Source organism: Ambystoma mexicanum, chromosome 4q (genome assembly GCF_040938575.1).
Source record: "Ambystoma mexicanum isolate Mex_15411 chromosome 4q, UKY_AmexF1_1, whole genome shotgun sequence".
NCBI lineage: Eukaryota > Metazoa > Chordata > Amphibia > Caudata > Ambystomatidae > Ambystoma > Ambystoma mexicanum.
Window position 1 is genome coordinate 1,266,127,176 of NC_090928.1, and position 16,802 is coordinate 1,266,143,977.

Here is a 16,802-nt window from a genome sequence, read left to right on the forward strand (position 1 = left end):
TTAGGTGATTATACAAGCTAAGTTTATGTGGAGAATGATGACAGAACCTTAAACAACCATGTACCATGCCTGAATCAAGTTTAATGCAAGGGTAGTTCCATATAACACATAAAAAATGGTTGCACTTGCATTAGTGGAGGGCCTTGCCAGGCGATCTTGTGGAGTGCTCTGGATCTTTGCATCAATGGAGAGCTTTCAAGGGAGCCCTGGTCAGCGGAAGGCTCTGGTTGGAGGCCCTGTATCAATGGAGGACACTGAATGAAGATTTTGTGTCTGTGGAATGCTTTGGATCGAGGCTTTGCATCAGCTCAAATGCCAGCTAAGCACACTCTGTACAGAGCTCTGATGCTCTTTAGCTAGGTCTGTACTTTAAACAATGAAATAAAAATAGAGGAGGGCTTTCAGGGGAGCTCTTGCCAGGAAAAGGCTCTGGTTGAAGTCCTTGTATCAATGGAGGGCCTTGGAAGGTGATCTTGTGCCAATGGGGTGCTGTGGATGCAAGCCTTACATCTGCGGAGGGCCTTGGAAGGAGATCCAGTTGGTGCTGTGGATGGAAGCCTTACATTAGTGGAGGGTGTTGGATGGAGATCTTGTGTCAGCGTGGTGCTGTGGATGGAAGCCTTACATCAGTGGAGGGCCTTGGATGGAGTTTTTGTGTCAGTAGGGTGCTGTGGATGGAAGCCTTACATCAGTGGAGGGCCTTGGATGGAGTTCTTGTGTCAGTGGGCTGCTTTGGATGGAGGCCACAGGTTATTAGAGTGCATTGCGTCAGTATAAATCTTAGAATGATGCAGTTCAATGTAAGCCTCATTGAGCCTCATTGTGTTGAGCGTACCCAGTGATGAAAGCCTTACCCTGGCTTGATGGTGGAAGGTGCAGCGTTCGTTGTAGTCATGAAATCTCTTCTCCTGCCTTGCTGCTTTGCTAACCTGTCAAGAGAAAAAAAAATCCATAAAACATCTATCTCAATTAACAAATTCCAGCCATTGCCACAAAAATCACACGTAGTACCTACTGTGAAATAGAGAGTTTAGGGTTAGAGTGTTATGACGGGCAGACAATATCAAACTGTTACAAAAGTTGGCACAGTGTACAAGAGTTAATAGAACTCAGCATAGACGTAGGGAATCGCTATTATAATGGAGTTTAACAGGTGTTATGTTTGTCAACACAGAACAAAAAGGGAGTAACGGTAACTGCAGGATAAAGGAACACAATTTGAAACGGTTATGTACCAGTAAGGCAATCATTGGGCAGTGTGGGCAAAAGGCTGGAGAGGCCGGGCCAGACAATTTGTTTGAAAGGTTTCATGCACATCTGTCCTACGGGTCATAATTTAATAGACCTAGAGGTTTTGCATTTCTTCCTAAGGTATGTTATGTTAATGTTTATTTGCCAAGCACCTATACACAAGGCAAGTGTTCAAGGAGGGAGGGAACAAGGGAGAACAACAGTTATTCAGACCCCTTGAGTTTCTGAACGATAACCAGTCTGACATGCAGAGTAAGTGCATATAATACAATTAACAGTGTAGATAACAACAAATAGTTCTGATGACAATGCCAATGTTTTTGCAAGAGCAAAGAGGCGCCACCATGCGGGAGGGGAGACAGGAAGGAAAGGATAGAAGATCTTCAAGGCATGGTACGTTCAGATCGTGCAGGTGCAAGACGGTACAGGAGAGGGGTGGGGAAGGAGGAGAAGTGCAGCGGGGGAATGCGGATGCGCCTAGTTGGTCAGAAACTGGGTAAGCTGAGAGATGGCATTCTCGATGGGTAGTAGACCGAGTGCAGTAGCATGAGGCAAGTGCAGGCCCTAAGGCAAGTGCCGGAGGACTGGCGAGGGTGCCAGGGACCTGTGAGACTCTGAGGATCTGCTGGCGGCCAGTCGGCATGCTGTGTGGAAAAGGAGGGAGATGGGGAATAGAGCGGAGAGGGAGGTCAGGCTCAAGACGGTAGAATGTAATAGGTTTTTCCTGGGAGAGCACCACGACCTCAGAGTCCCAAATACCACAGAATGTGAGCAGCAACCCCCTGAGAGGTCATGGGTACACTGCCTTTGGATGACAATTTAAATTTGTCAGAAAATGTGAGCAGGCTTATCCTGTGAGGAAGTATATATTAACAGTTTCCTCATAATATGGAAAATAGGATGAATATGGAGGGTGATGGAATGTGAGCAGAAGGGATCTGCCAGGCTAGTGTATATGGAACTTTACTAGAAGCTAAAGGGAGTATGTACTGATCCCAGGAGGAGATTTAATAGTCAAGTGGCCGAGCGCTGCTGCAAGGGATCTGACATTTTAGCCATTACAGATGTGTAATTGATGCTGACAATCCTTATTACAGACCCAAGATAAATACCCATGAAAATAATATGCGCCTAACAGACTAACGCAGAGCATATTTGCCTCGTTAGTTAGGGCCACATAGCCATTACATATACAAATCTGACGCCCATGAGTTTTATTACCTACCAGATGAATTCACAGAACTTGTGCTAAGCCAAGCTACACTAAGTTTATTTGCCTCGCAATTGAGGGATACACAGAATAGCGAGACTCCCAATACAAAATGGCCACCATTCGGGCATAACGCAAAAGCGTCAGCAGGCAGGCGATTACCATAGAAACTAGAATTATTTATGGACAGTCGCGGGGATCCCGACCGCTGTTGCCAGTCTGCTGCTGTCAAGACTTGTGGATCGCATAGATTATGTATACCTCTGTCTCTAAGCACCCAAGAGTGAGATACAAGAAACCTGCTGTTTGGTTATTAGGGCCACAGGTGTCAGGAACAGGAACACCAGGTCCTCTGAGTGGCTGCAAAGGAAATGGGCAGGTTAGGCAATATACACAACAAACCCAAGGGCATGCGTAACTACAATGAAACGGACAATGAGGGCACCTACCAGGAAGATTTATGTAGGCCGTATAGATGGGAGGACCAAACAGTAAAAGGGTACCCCAGGCCGGTGTCACTGCCCCTCAGTGAGCTACGTTGCAGCAGCAGAGAGCGACCCTGGTGACGAGGTCAGGCAAGATGAAGCCCCTGAGGGACAGGGAAGAGTCAATTAATCCAGTCAGGATGGGAGTTTCAGGTGGAATGGGGTATAGCTCCAGCAAATGTCTGTGGTGATCCAGAAGGCAAGAAGCAAAAAGAAGGGTGATCCAGAAGCAATCTGTTATTCTGAGTCTGAGGTGAAGAAGCCAGTAGCAAAACAAGGCAGCACGGCAAAAAAGGGCAAGGCGAAAGACAGTTTGTGAAACGTAGTCCGAGGTCAGAAAAGGTCCAAAACAACAAGAATCCAGAAGCGAAACGCCAAAGCTGAGTAGGAACTACAGCTGAGAAGCGAGGTATGGCGCAAACAGCCGCTGTTTTATGGGGTTGCCACGGATACAGAATCACGTGATCGTTGTGTATGTGACGGGTTCCGTACCGTATAATAGCGACACAGTTAGCAGATGGGCGTGTGGACGCCAAGGATGTTGGGTCACGTGCTTGTTGCCTTTGCAACACGTGGCAAGCTCCGCGTCCTGTTTCCAAAGTGAGGCGGCGTCTCGTTGATGGGCGCGTGAATAAACGTCATGGTAGCTTCCAATGATGAAGTGGGCGAAATCGTCCCGCACAGTGTGTCTGTTGCATATCCTTCTGCGAGTATGTGCCCATTTGGCGAAGTGTCGGTGAGGTAAAGCGTCGCTGCTGCAACAAGGTAGCGCAGGGCTTGGGCGTGGGAGAGGCCAGAGGCGTGGAGTACGGACCTAAGGGATCCTGGGACTGTGAGTGCATGACAGCTGCCCCACGGTCCGTCTGCTCGAGAATACCTTTGGTAAGTACTTGTGGTATGTATGCTCGTGAATGCTTTTGTAGATAATAGCAGGATCAAACTAGGTGGAGCGCATACAGTATGCACGACGCACAGTACCCATATGTTAGTCAAAAGAAAATACAAGAGCGCTCCTAGGGTTCAGCATCAAGAAGGTAGTCATGGTAACCCTGATGTCTAACAGTATGGGGGAAAAACGAGGTACTTGTATGTAATCGTAGGGGAAGGAAGGTTGAAGTCACCTACACACCTCTGTGGCATATCTGTATACACATAGGGGTGCTGCTAATATTCAGTCCACCGGAATGATAGGAAATGTGTTGTTCATCCTTTGACACTAGATTAAGAATACAAGCGGTTTCACGCTGAGAATAAGAAGAACAAGTTACTTTCTTACCTGGTAACGTTCTTTCGATGGGATGGTCCGACGACGTATTCCATATCTATGACATGTAATCACCACAGCTGTGCTGCTTCGGAAACTTTTTTCGGCGTCTGCATCCTGCGTCGATGCGCCGTCGTCGAGGACCTCCTCTGACGTCATCCGATGTGATAAGTAGGACGCACAACGCCCGTAGCCTCAGTTGTAGTTTTTTCCCCCAGAACGTGGGACATTAGTCAACTGCCAGTCAGACACAAAGCCTTGCGGAACGTAAGCTGCAATCGCAAAAGAAATTCTGCAGCGGGGAAGGCAGGGAGGGAGCGATATGGAATACGTCGTCGGACCATCCCATCGAAAGAACGTTACCAGGTAAGAAAGTAACTTATTCTTCGAGGGGATTGGGTCCTCCGACGTATTCCATATCTATGACAGACTCCCAAAGCAGTACCAGAGGAAGGAGGAGGGAAAGAAATTAGAATCAAAATTTAGAATTGCCAATCAAATAGCCGAGCAAAGGACCGCCTTGCCAAAGGCCAGATCCTGTCCTCGGATGGAATCGAGGGAATAGTGACGTACAAATGTATGTACTGAACCCCAGGTGGCTGCATCACAGATGTTGCGAATAGGAACACCCCTCTGCAGGGCAGTAGATGCAGCCATACCCCTGGTAGAATGGGCCCGCAAGCCAGCCGGTGGGTCCTTACCCGCCAAGCGGTAACACTCCCGAGATGGCCAAAATAATCCAGCGAGACAAAGTCTGTTTCGTCACAGCTTGCCCCAAACGCTTTCCAGCGTAACCAATAAAGAGTTGATCGTCCACTCTGACCCGGGACATGCGTGAAACATAAAAGCTTAAAGCTCTCCTAGGATCAAGCCTATGGAGCCTCTCCTCTTCCTTACCAGGATGCGGAGGAGGATAGAATGCCAGAAGAACAACCTTCTGGGCCAAATGAAATTCCGTCACTACCTTCGGAAGAAAAGAAGGACGAACTCTAAGGACAACCCTGTCCTTGTGAAATACAGTGAAGGGTGGCTTAACTGAAAGTGCCTGTAACTCACTCACTCTGCGAGCGGAAGTAACCGCAACTAAAAACACAGTTTTCAGAGTTAACAGCCTCAAAGGGCAAGAATGTAAAGGCTCAAACGGGGCACCCATAAGAAACGTAAGAACAAGGTTTAAATCCCAACCGGGCACCAGGAAAGGTGACGGAGGGAAAACATTAGTGAGGCCTTTCAGAAACTGTGAAATTAAAGGGATTTTAAAGTAAGAACACTCTTCAGACGAGCGCTTAAAGATGGACAGCGCCGCCAGGTAACCTTTAATGGTACCCACTTGCAAGCCCCTGTGGGCCAAAGAAAGTAAAAAGGACAGAACCATGGGGATGTCACATGCAAAAGGATCCACATTCTGAACTCTGCACCAGTCGCAGAACTTACGGCAACGGCACAGAGACTTTGTTGCTGGCCTTCGGGCCGAAAGCAACACCTCCATCACGTCTTCAGGGAGGTCCCAATCCTTATACCTCAACCTTTCAGAAGCCAAGCGTGAAGGTTGAGGGATCTGACCTCTGGATGGAGAACCTGACCCCTCTCCCGTGAGAGCAGATCGTCTCGGTAGGGAAGACGACGTGGAGGGCAGATGGACAAGTCGAGAAGGTCCGAGTACCACGTCCTCCGAGCCCACGCCGGAGCAATGAGGATCATCCGGGAACCGAACTTCCGCAACCTCCGCAGCACTTGCGGGATGACGGGGACTGGAGGAAACGCGTACAGCAGCGGGAATGACCACTCCACCACGAACGCGTCTCCTAAGGCTCCTTTTGGAGGAAATTCCCGCGAGCAAAACCTTTCGCACTTCCGGTTGACACTGGAGGCGAAGAGATCCACTTGAGGGGTCCCCCAAAGGGCGAAGATCTCCAGGAGAATCTCCTGAGCCAACTCCCACTCGTGAGAGATCATGCTCTGCCTGCTCAGAGCGTCCGCCGTCACGTTTTCGTCTCCGGCCAGATGAACTGCTGAGATCGAAACTTCCTGCTGGATGGCCCAGAACTCGAGCTGCATCGCCTCCCTGCACAGAGGAAGTGACACTGCCCCCCCGTTTTGTTGAGGTAGTGCATGGCCACTGTGTTGTCCGTCAGGATCAGGACACTCTTTCCTCGCACAGTCGGCAGAAAAGCCTTCAGGGCAAGCCTGACGGCCCTCAGCTCCAACAGATTGATATGGAGTCTGGACTCTGACGGAGACCAACGACCGCTGACTGTCAGCCCGTTGGCATGAGCTCCCCATCCCGTGAGGGATGCATCCGTCATGATCGTCACCTCCGGCCATGGAAGCCAAAACAGAGCCCCCTTCATCAAGTTGCCTTCGACGGCCCACCACAGAAGGTCCCGGGCGACCGAGGGCGGCACCTGAACCGGGTCCGACATCCTGCCGGAGGACTGCGACCATTGCATCTTGAGTGCCCACTGCAAAGATCTAATCCGCAGGCGAGCCTCTGGCACCAGAAGAATGCAGGATGCCATGAGGCCGAGCAACCTCAAGAACTCGAACGCTGGGAGCGTCTGGGCATGCTGAAACTTGTGCACCATCTGCTGAATGTGAAGAGCCCTCACCTGGGGAGGAAAACGCTGCCCCAGGGAAGTGTCGAGCACTGCTCCGATATACTGGAGCCGCTGTGTTGGCGTCAAATGGGACTTCTTTAAATTGAGGGAGAAGCCCAGCCTGTGAAGGGAGTGGCAGGTGACGGACAGATGATCCAGGACTTGCTCGGGAGAGCTCCCCCTGATCAACCAATCGTCCAGGTAGGGGTAGACGTGAATCCCCCCTTGCCTGAGATGCGCTGCCACCACCACCATGAGCTTGGTAAAAACCCTCGGGGCGGAGGTCAATCCGAACGGCAGGACCCGAAACTGAAAGTGCGAGTCGCCAACCGCGAACCCCAGGTACTTCTTGTGCTTGGGATGGATCGGCACATGGAAGTAAGCATCCTTGAGGTCGAGAGACACCAACCAGTCCTGAAGCTGAAGGGCCTGGAGGACTTGAGAGAGAGTAACCATCTTGAACTTTTTCTTCCTGAGGAGTTTGTTCAAACCGCGCAAGTCCATGATGGGTCTCAATCCCCCGTCTTTCTTCGAAATCAAAAAATAAGGGGAATACCATCCCTTGTTCCTCTCCGCTACAGGCACCAGTTCTATGGCGCCTTTCTCCAGCAGGGCTTGAATTTCCTGCGCAAGGAGCGGATCCGGAGTCTGCAAAGAGAGGTTCCCCGGTGGATTGTCGCGAGGCCTGTGCCGAAAGGGAAGACAGTAGCCGTGGGTTATGATCTCCAGAACCCACACATCTGAAGTAATGGCTTGACACTCTACAAGATGCTGCGCCAGCCTTCCCCCAACCGGCGAACCATGGGACATGGCCTCATGACTGAGTGGTAGCGGCTGCGGCATTACCTGAGGGCAAAGAGGCAACTGCCCGAGCGGCCTTGGCACCACGGGTACCCTTTCGTCCACCTCTGGTACCCCTGCGTTGGCCTCTTTGACTGCCAGCTCCTCTCGCTTTACTGAAGGACGAGTAATAGCGAAAGGAACCACCCCTCCATTGCTGTCCCCTAGGACGAAAAGGCGGAGGTTGGCGAACTGCAGCGCCCAACGACTTCGCTGCAGCTTTTGAGGTCTGCAACCTCTCAAGGCTCTCGTCAGCCTTGCTGCCAAAAAGGTGTTCACCGTCAAAGGGCATGTTGAGGAGCCGGGACTGCACATCAGGAGCAAACCCCGACTTACGCAACCACGCAAACCTGCGTATCACGGTGCTCGCCGCCATGGACCTGCTGACGCATTCAGCCAAGTCCAAACCCGACTGAATGGACTCACACATGGCATCCTTACCATCCTGGACCATAGCAAGGAAACCATCCCGTTCATCCCCTTCGGGAATATGTTCAACCGCTAACGCAACACAGTTCCACAGAGTGTGTGTGAAATGAGACAAGGCACAAATGGAGTTGGCCGCCTGAAGCGCCATACCACCAGAAGAAAACACTTTCTTCGCCCAGCCATCAAAACGTTTGTCGTCCCTATCAGGAGGGATGGTAGGGTATGACGCCTGCTTTGCCGGGGCCGCCTGCACCACCAAACTCTCCGGGGTGAGGGTGCCTGGTCAAGTAGCAGGGGTCGCTACTGGCTGGACGGTATTTTCGCGACAAGGACCTGCCCACCGCCGGGAGACTCTCCGGGGCAGTCCAAGCCGCCGCCACCCTTCTCTGTAAAGCCATATGGAACGGCAGTACCGGGTCAGTTGGGGGACCAACATCAAGGATGTCCGTGAGATCATCCTGCACAAACTCCCCTGGGGGAGCAGACCATCCCAAGTACTCAGAAACCCTAGCCATAAGGCGTCGGTACGAGGAATCGGCATGAGAGCCAGGCTCAGGCCTACAAAACTCCACCTCCGGAGAGGTGTCCAGTCCACTGGCATCATGCAGTGACTGCCTCAAATCGTCAAACTGACTATGGCCCGAGACAATTTCATCTGGAACCTGACTAGGAACCAGGCCATCAGAATCCTCATCCGCCTCTGAAATATATTCCAGGTGGCGAAAAGAAGGCACCCGAGAGTGCATGCTCTTAACCAGAGCCTTCCTAGGGGGTTCCCCCTTGCAACGGGGTACCTCCGACACGAAAGGCGTCGAGGGCGTCGAGTGAATCGGCGCCGGCGTCGAGAGAACAGGCATCGGCGCCGAGAGGATCGACGTTGAGTAAATCGGCGTCGACGTCAGATGCAGCGCCGCCAGCATCGGCGGCATCGACACAGTCCTCGAAGCCGGAGCTCCGAGCGTGTCCTTCGAAGACCTGAGCGTCGACGGCTTCGACGACTTCCTCGGAGCCGGAGCCTCGAGAAAGCCCGTCGACGCCTCAGACGTCGATGTTTTCCTCAAAGACATCACAGGTGCACACGGTCTCGAACGCGTCGAGGCCCGGGACCTGGAACGGGTACGTCGAGAACGAGTCTCCTTGTCCCAACGGGACCTCTCCCGTGACTCGTGCCGACCACTCTTGCGAGCGGTGTCTCTCGACCTCTCACGACCGACCCCACTCGGGGGCGCGGACGGCTTAGTACCCTGCGACTCGAGAATCACCAGCATTTTCTTCCCGAAGGAAGCCCATTCCTCCGGCGTCGCACGGCTGGTGGGGTAAGCGACGTGCCGGGCAGAGTCCTCCGAAGAGGACCTGGAAGACGACCGGTGTCGGCGCTTCCGAGAATGCCTCGAAGAGGCTGAGGAGTGGTGAGACCGACTCCTATAAGGAGACCCACGAGACTTCCGACGATGACGCGGAGTCTCTCCTCTCGAATCATCCGTCGAAAGCCCCTCAGACTTCGACTTCCGGGGCTTGGACACCCGACCTACCGACAACTTCTTACGTTCACGTAAGGCTTTGGACGTGAGCGACTGGCAGTCGATACAGTCATCCGTGTCGTGGGCCTCCCCGAGGCACCAGAGGCAGGCGTCGTGCGAGTCCGTCACCGACATCTTGGACCCACACTCCCCGAACTTCTTGAAGCCCGGACGCGGGGTCGAAGACGAAGTAGAAGACATCTTCACACGAAGGATTTTCATCAAAAACGAACAGGTTCGAAGAACCGAGAAGAACAGAACTCCAAAGAGTCGAGGCGTTAACCGAGATTCACGAAGCAAACGGAACTGAAGCTACGGGCGTCGTGCGTCCTGCTTATCACATCGGATGACGTCGGAGGAGGTCCTCGACGACGGCGCATCGACGCAGAAAAAAGTTTCCGAAGCAGCACAGCTGTGGTGGTTACATGTCATAGATATGGAATACGTCGGAGGACCCAATCCCCTCGAAGGAACCTTTTTACGATACCCAGCACATTGGCAAGGAAACAAGCTGGGTAGGTGTGCTTCATTACTTTAGCAAGGATATAACGGTCATATACGTATGTTAATTATGGCTCCCAGTAACAGTGTGTACTTTATTACAGTTTAAATTATATATCTGCAAATTCATTTAAATCCAAGGTTAGTTTTACGTGATCTTTTTTTTACTATATGAGCATGTTACCTTTGAAAGGCTAATGAAATATATGACCTGTTGTAGGGTACACATGAATGTACAAGATTTTTAAACAACTATGAAAGGACATCTTACAGCCCCGATGATGGATACAATGGAATATCCGAAACGCGTCGGCATTTAAATTTGAAATTTCATTTATTTACGTTTTCTTGATTAAGCTGTACTGTTGGTTTAAGTCCTTATAGGTTTGTTACCTAATCTTTGAGTTCAAACTTGCTCCTAAGATACTGTTTATATTACAGAAAACACGAGCCCAAGTATTGGGTATTTTGTTTAATTGTATTAATCCTTTTGTTTGTGAGAGTTTGATTAAAATTATTATCTTGACTTTTATACTATTCAGTGAAGGTTTCTTGGAAGGCCTATGTCCATTAGGAGTGCATATGGGTTACCCGCTGGAAACAACAGGCTTTCTATATTGTTCATAGGTATAGGTCCACGCAGGCCTGGTGTCAATACCCACACCATCTGAAATTAGTGTACAGATAAGTGCTCCAGATAGGATTTTTGAGTGAGAGTATTTTTAGAATTAGAACGTAAATTCAATTTCAATACAGTAAAAATGATTTTCCTCCTTCGCAAGAGAGTAAAAAGTCTCTGACAACTATCACATTTGTTAGAAAACATAAGTGAAAAAACCGCTGCATTTCAAAGTGGTTCTAAATAATTTATTGCACCTGTGGAGAACATTTTCCCCACACAAGAACCTTGTAGATGCATACTACAGAGCTTCATCTTCATGATACTTGGGCACACACACTTAAGAGTTACTACAGATGCCAGCTAGTTACATCAGGTGATTCATAAATCAAGTCCCGAGAGTCAGAGAAGTGATGCTGGTAGAGACGAGCATCACTTCTCTGCCTCTCTGGCCTACTGTTGCTGCCTGGCCCTACCTGCTTGACAGCCACTCCATGTTTTTGCTCCATCTCTCCTCACCTTTGCTACTTTGTTTCCCCTGTCTCTCACTTTCTGATGCTCTGCCTCTTGCCCTCAAGTGTTGCATTCGCCATTTTGCAGTCTGTTTCTCGGTCAATCTGCCTCTCCCATCTCTGCATTTTATGGTTGATTTTTCCCTCCTATATCTCGCTGTATCGGTTGATATAACTCCTCTTCCTCTTTCATGTAATTATTCTGACTATAGGACATGCATTACTTACCGTAATAGCATTTCTGATGATTGTATCTGCTTAGATTCACATGATGTGCATATAGTCCGACATCTAGTAGTAATCGCAGAGTATTGCATCTTTCTTTTGAGGATCGAAAGGGGACGTCGACATGGGCGTGCTTGTAACACTATCCCCAACGTGACGTTTAGTGTACCCAAGATCCCGCACGCGTCGAGGTCCCTCCGATTGTGTTTTTTCTGCCGTGAGGGAGCCTATGACTATCGTGAGTGAGTACAGAGAGAGAAGGTGTAAGATGTCTATGTTTATTCTACTCCAAGAGGGGAGGACGGGTGGGCAGATGTGATTCTAAGCAGATAGAATCATCAGAAAAGCTATTACGGTAAGTAATGCATGTCTTCTGATGCTTGTTGCTTAGACTCGCATGCTGTGCATAGACTAGCGAGCAGTACCCAGAGATGTTGGTCGATGTGTGAAGAAACAGTAGAAAAGAGATGTCTAGCCCTGCTTGTCACACCTGAGAGTCAGACCTAGAAGATCTAGGCAGTAGTGTTGTGTAAAGGTGTGTACAGAACTCCAGGTTGCTGCTTTACAAATGGACTCAAGAGGAACATTTGCAATGAATGCTATGGAAGCCCCAGTGCCCCTGGTAGAGTGTGCTCTAGGCTTGAAGGACAGATCTCGCTTGGCAAGAGTGTAGCACAGTGTGATGCAGTTTATGATCCACCTCGAGATGGTGGATTTAGAGACAGGGTCCCCTTCTCTACCAGGTGCCACTTAAACGAAAAACTGGTTCGTCTTCCTTAGTGGTTTAGTCTTTTCCAGATAATATATCACTGCTCTCCTCATATCAAGTGGGTGGAGGTTTCTTTCTGCAACGTTAGTGGGGTTCTAGAAAAAAGTGGGTAGTTCTATTGACTGTTTCATATGGAACTTCGAAATGAATTTAGGCGCAAACCGTTGGTGGGTGATCAGAACTACCTTATCCTTGTGAATCGGGATAAATGGGTCTTGAACTGAAAGGGCCTGGAGTTCACCAACTCTCCCGATTGATGGGACGGCCACCAGCAAGGCAGTCTTGTAAGTGAGTGCTTTAAATCTAGCCTTATGCATAGGTTCAAAGGGTGACCCATTCGTCTAGGCAGTACCACATTCAGGTCCCATCCGGGAGCTGGGTTCAATATAGGCGGATGAAGTCTTTTAACCCCTCCATATAAGCCTTGACCACTGGCTTTTCCACCACAAAACCTTTTCTGGGGCGTGGTGTAAGCTGAAAGTGCAGCTAAGTGGACCTTTAGGGAATTGAAAACCAGACCTGAATCTAGGAGGTGAGTCAGGTACATGACAATATGTTTTGGTGAGCAGTCAATGGGATTGATGCACTTGGAATTGCACCAGATAACGAAGCGTTTCCATTTGTTGGAGTAGCAATGTCTGGTCTTAGGCTTTCATGCATCTTTGAGGGAGTTGGATGTGTCCGAACTCTATGACCTCAGGAGCCAGGCTGCTAAGTTGAGAGTTTGCGGGCATGGATGGAGTGTTTCCCCCCTGTCCAGTGACAGCATGTAGTACGGGCATGGCAGTTTCTTCGCAGGTGAGACTGACATTGCCATCAGATGAGAGAACCAGGGTTGGCGGGCCCAAGTCGGGGCCCCCATAATCATTGTGTCTGGATCCTGGTGCATCTTGTGCACTATCCTGTTGAGTAGGGGAGTCGTGGGAGGTGGGGAGGGAAGCGTAGACAAATCTCCCTGACCCCGTTATCCAGAGACCGTTCCCCTTAGAGCGGTTCTGCAGGTACTTGGAGGCGTAATCTGGGCATTGTGCGTTCTCCAGTGTTGCGAATAAGTCTGTCTCTGGGAAGCCTATGTCTGCGAAGACGTTGATAACAATGTCTTCGTGCAATCGCCACTCGTACTCTATGGGCAGTGGGAAGTCTCTGCTGAGCACGTCCGCCAGAAGATTGAGTTCCCCTCGAACGTGTTGTGACAGCAGGAACATCTGTGTTTGAGAGCTCATTTCCATATGTTCTGTGACAGTTTGCATAGCCCTGGAGAGTGTGTGCCCCCTTGTTTGTTCAGTTAATACATGGCTGTGGTGCTGTTCGTGAGGACTAGTACTGTCTTTCACTGTAGTTGTGTTTGAAAAGCCTTCAGGGTCTTGAACACTGCTAGCAACTCCATCAGGTTTACATGGTTGGTTGCTACTGCTGGGGACCAAACGCTGTGCGCCGTCTGATGAAGGAGGTGAGGACCCCCACGCTGTCAGAGATGCATCCGGGGTGAGAGTGGCTTCTACTGCGGGGGGTGAAGGTTTTCTCTATAAGAGGGTCTCACTTGACCACCACTGCAGAGAGAGAACAAGGGCTGCCGAGACAAACAGTAGTTAATCCAATTTTCTGCTAGCCTGACACCACTGGCTCGAGGGCCACTCTTGCATGGGGCGCATGCGCAAACATGCGTGTGGGACTGGATAAATGCAGGAGGCCATAATCCTTAACAGTCGCATGGCTTTGCGTACGGCCACCTCGCGATTGGCTACATACCGAGGGACCTGGAGCAGTATATTTTGAACCCTCTCGTTGGAGGGGAAGACGAGCCCGTCTTTGGTCCGAATTAGAGCCCCCAGAAACTGCTTGACATGACTGGGGTCTAGGCTGGACTTTTTCTCGTTGATCGAGAATCGCAGACTGAAGGAGATGAGACTGTCTTTTGGGTATTTGATAGGCATGTTCCGTACAAATTCCCTGTTATTAGCCAGTCGTCGTAGTAAGGATAGACTGGAATGGACTGCCTGCGCAGGTGAGCCGCTACTACCGCCAGTACCTTCGTAAACACTCTTGGGGCTGAGGAAATGCTAAAGGGGAGGACCTTGAACTGATAGTGCTTGTCCTCTATCATGAACCTTAGGTACTTTCTGTGCAATGGCAACATAGAAATATGAAAGTATGCATCTTTCATATTCAATGTTGCCATGTAATCCCCTGCGTTAACAGTGGAATTACTTCCTGCAATGCTGTCATTCTGAACTTTTGTGGCTTGACAAACTTGTTCACTGGGCGCAAGTCTGACATAGGGCACATGGTGAGATCCTGTTTGGGTACAAGGAAGTACACTGAATAAATACCCTTGTGTACCTGATGAATGGGGATGACTTCTATGGCACCCTTTTCTTGAAGGATCTGCACCTTTTCCAGCAGAATCTGCAGGTGTACTGGCGATCGGTGTCTGGATGTTGGTGGACGGTATCGAGGTGGCCGGTGGAACTAGATACAATAACCGTGGGATATGGTCTTGAGCGATTTGGGGTTGATTTACCAAAGCAGAAATGTTCGAGGGAGAAAAGGCAGAAGATTATTTTTTCAAAATAAATAATCATCGGTCTTTTCTCCCCTGAACATTACTGAGTTACCCAAACCCCTACCCACACCCCTACCCACTTCCCCACCCCCTACTTACCTTGCATTCCGTCTCGCTCTGTCCCTGCGATGCCTGCTCCCTTTCACTTCTGTATAGTATAGTGAGCTGGGGACACCCATGCAGTCTTTATTTTTGGGGGGCATGGGGGGTGCGGGGGACTGCGGGACAGCTGCGGGGGACACCGCATAGTGGCATAATGTTACTGCTTGTATTGTTTGCTTTTTTTCCCCCTTCCTCTCTCCTCCTAAATTGTTCCTTGCACTTGAACTATCTGAAATGTCGCCAGGCTGATTATGATAGTTATTTTTCATTCTGGTATGTTTCAAGGACTTGTAAGAATGCATTTGAATTCTCCCTTGTTCCCTCCCTCCTTGAAGCGCTTTGAAACACATTGTGCATAGGCACTATACAAATAAACAATCAATCAAAACCCCCGCTCACAGTATAGGTTTGTTAATTAGGGATGCCTGGGTTTCTGGCTTAAACCCAGAGTTCTTGAGCCAGGTGTGCTTTTTAAGTAGAGTACCCAGAGCCAGGGTCCGCCCGCCGTCTCTGCTGCGTCCAACGTGTTTTTTAGGATGTTATGGGTGACTTGATTCCCTTCCGAGACAACCGCCACCAAGAGTGTAGAGTATGTCCAACCCCCCACTCTCCCTACTTGCAGGGCCGAGGCCAGAGGCCTTCCAAGGCCCGGGCCGAGGCCAGAGGCCTTCCGAGGCCCAAATCCGTTGTGCAGCAGCCGACGGTCGATTTCTTCTCCAGCCGGCGTCGAGTGTCGAAGTTCGACGTTGGGATGGGGAAGGATGTCAATTAATCAATATTTTAGCAAAAGTATGGCTAAGGCCAGGGGACTCCGCAAAATGCTTCCGACCAGTATTGCGGAAAAAAACAATCTGAGGATCCTAGACGCGTGAGGGATCTTGGGTACAGTGGACGTCACACTAGGGATAGTATTACTGGCACGCCCTGTGTCGACGCCCATTTTCGAGTCTCGAAAAACAAACTAACACTCGGCAGCTTCCACTAGATGTCCGCCTATGCACAGCATGTGATCTAAGCAGATTCCACAAGCCTCAGAAATATATTTTTTAAAGATTCGGACAAATTAAGGTCGACTTAGGAAGGTTATTGGCTGTGCAATTGGATCATAGCAAGGTCCCCCCATCTTGTAATGCAGCCATCTCAGCCTGACAAAACCTCCTTTTGCGAGGACCCAAATAGCCAATCTGATGGACATAGAAGGAAAAATCGTGGGGTCGGGGCATGGGCATGAGGGGGTGGGCTTAGAAGGAAAAATTCAGGGAGGTTCGGAAGTAGGATTATCCCGCAGAGAGGCGCCTTGTGCTGAGAGCGCAAAACGGAGATCCTATAGGAAGAAGCTCCAAGTAGGCCAAGAAAAAAATAATCAATCGAGAGGATAGCGCAGTGGCAACGTGCTCGCCTTGGAAGCAAGATGACACAGAGCAACACAGGTTTGATCCCCGGGTCCACGCTTATAAACCTCTGGGTATTAAGCGCGTTATAAATAACCTATCATTTCATATCATATCAATCTCCGAAGAAAATAAATCAGCACAGTACTAATCTAAAAGACATATGTAATATTCCCAGCGATGACGTATTGTTGGACCCGAATCAGCTTAATGATGAATCCAAATTACTGTTGGAGATCAAAAAGGATGAGAAACAAAATAAGCACAAACCTGATGTGCTAGCGGTTGGTAAAAAGAACAAAGAAATTGTGACGGGCAATAAAGACTGCATACTCGTTGCAGGAAATGAGAAGGTGGAACACCCAATCAGTTCAGGCAAAACTATGATTAATCTTGAAAAACAGAGGCAAACCTGCTTATCCAAGTTCTACCCGATTATCGGTAGTAAAAAATGTCGTGGAGCTACACCTGCTATTGTAAACCACGACATCCAGAATCCAACTGTGGAAAGAAGCAGGCAATCT

At 49.7% G+C, this 16,802-nt stretch overlaps 1 protein-coding gene across 3 annotated transcripts in view; it reads right to left on the reverse strand.

Moving 5' to 3' along the window:
• Positions 1 to 16,802, reverse strand: part of CUL9 (cullin 9) — a 1,917,728-nt gene that overhangs the window by 333,800 nt on the left and 1,567,126 nt on the right. For all 3 annotated transcript variants that reach the window (XM_069608881.1, XM_069608880.1, XM_069608879.1), the window contains exon 36: positions 855 to 929. In XM_069608881.1, coding sequence (XP_069464982.1) covers positions 855 to 929 — 75 coding nt within the window. The remainder of the gene's footprint in view (positions 1 to 854; positions 930 to 16,802) is intronic.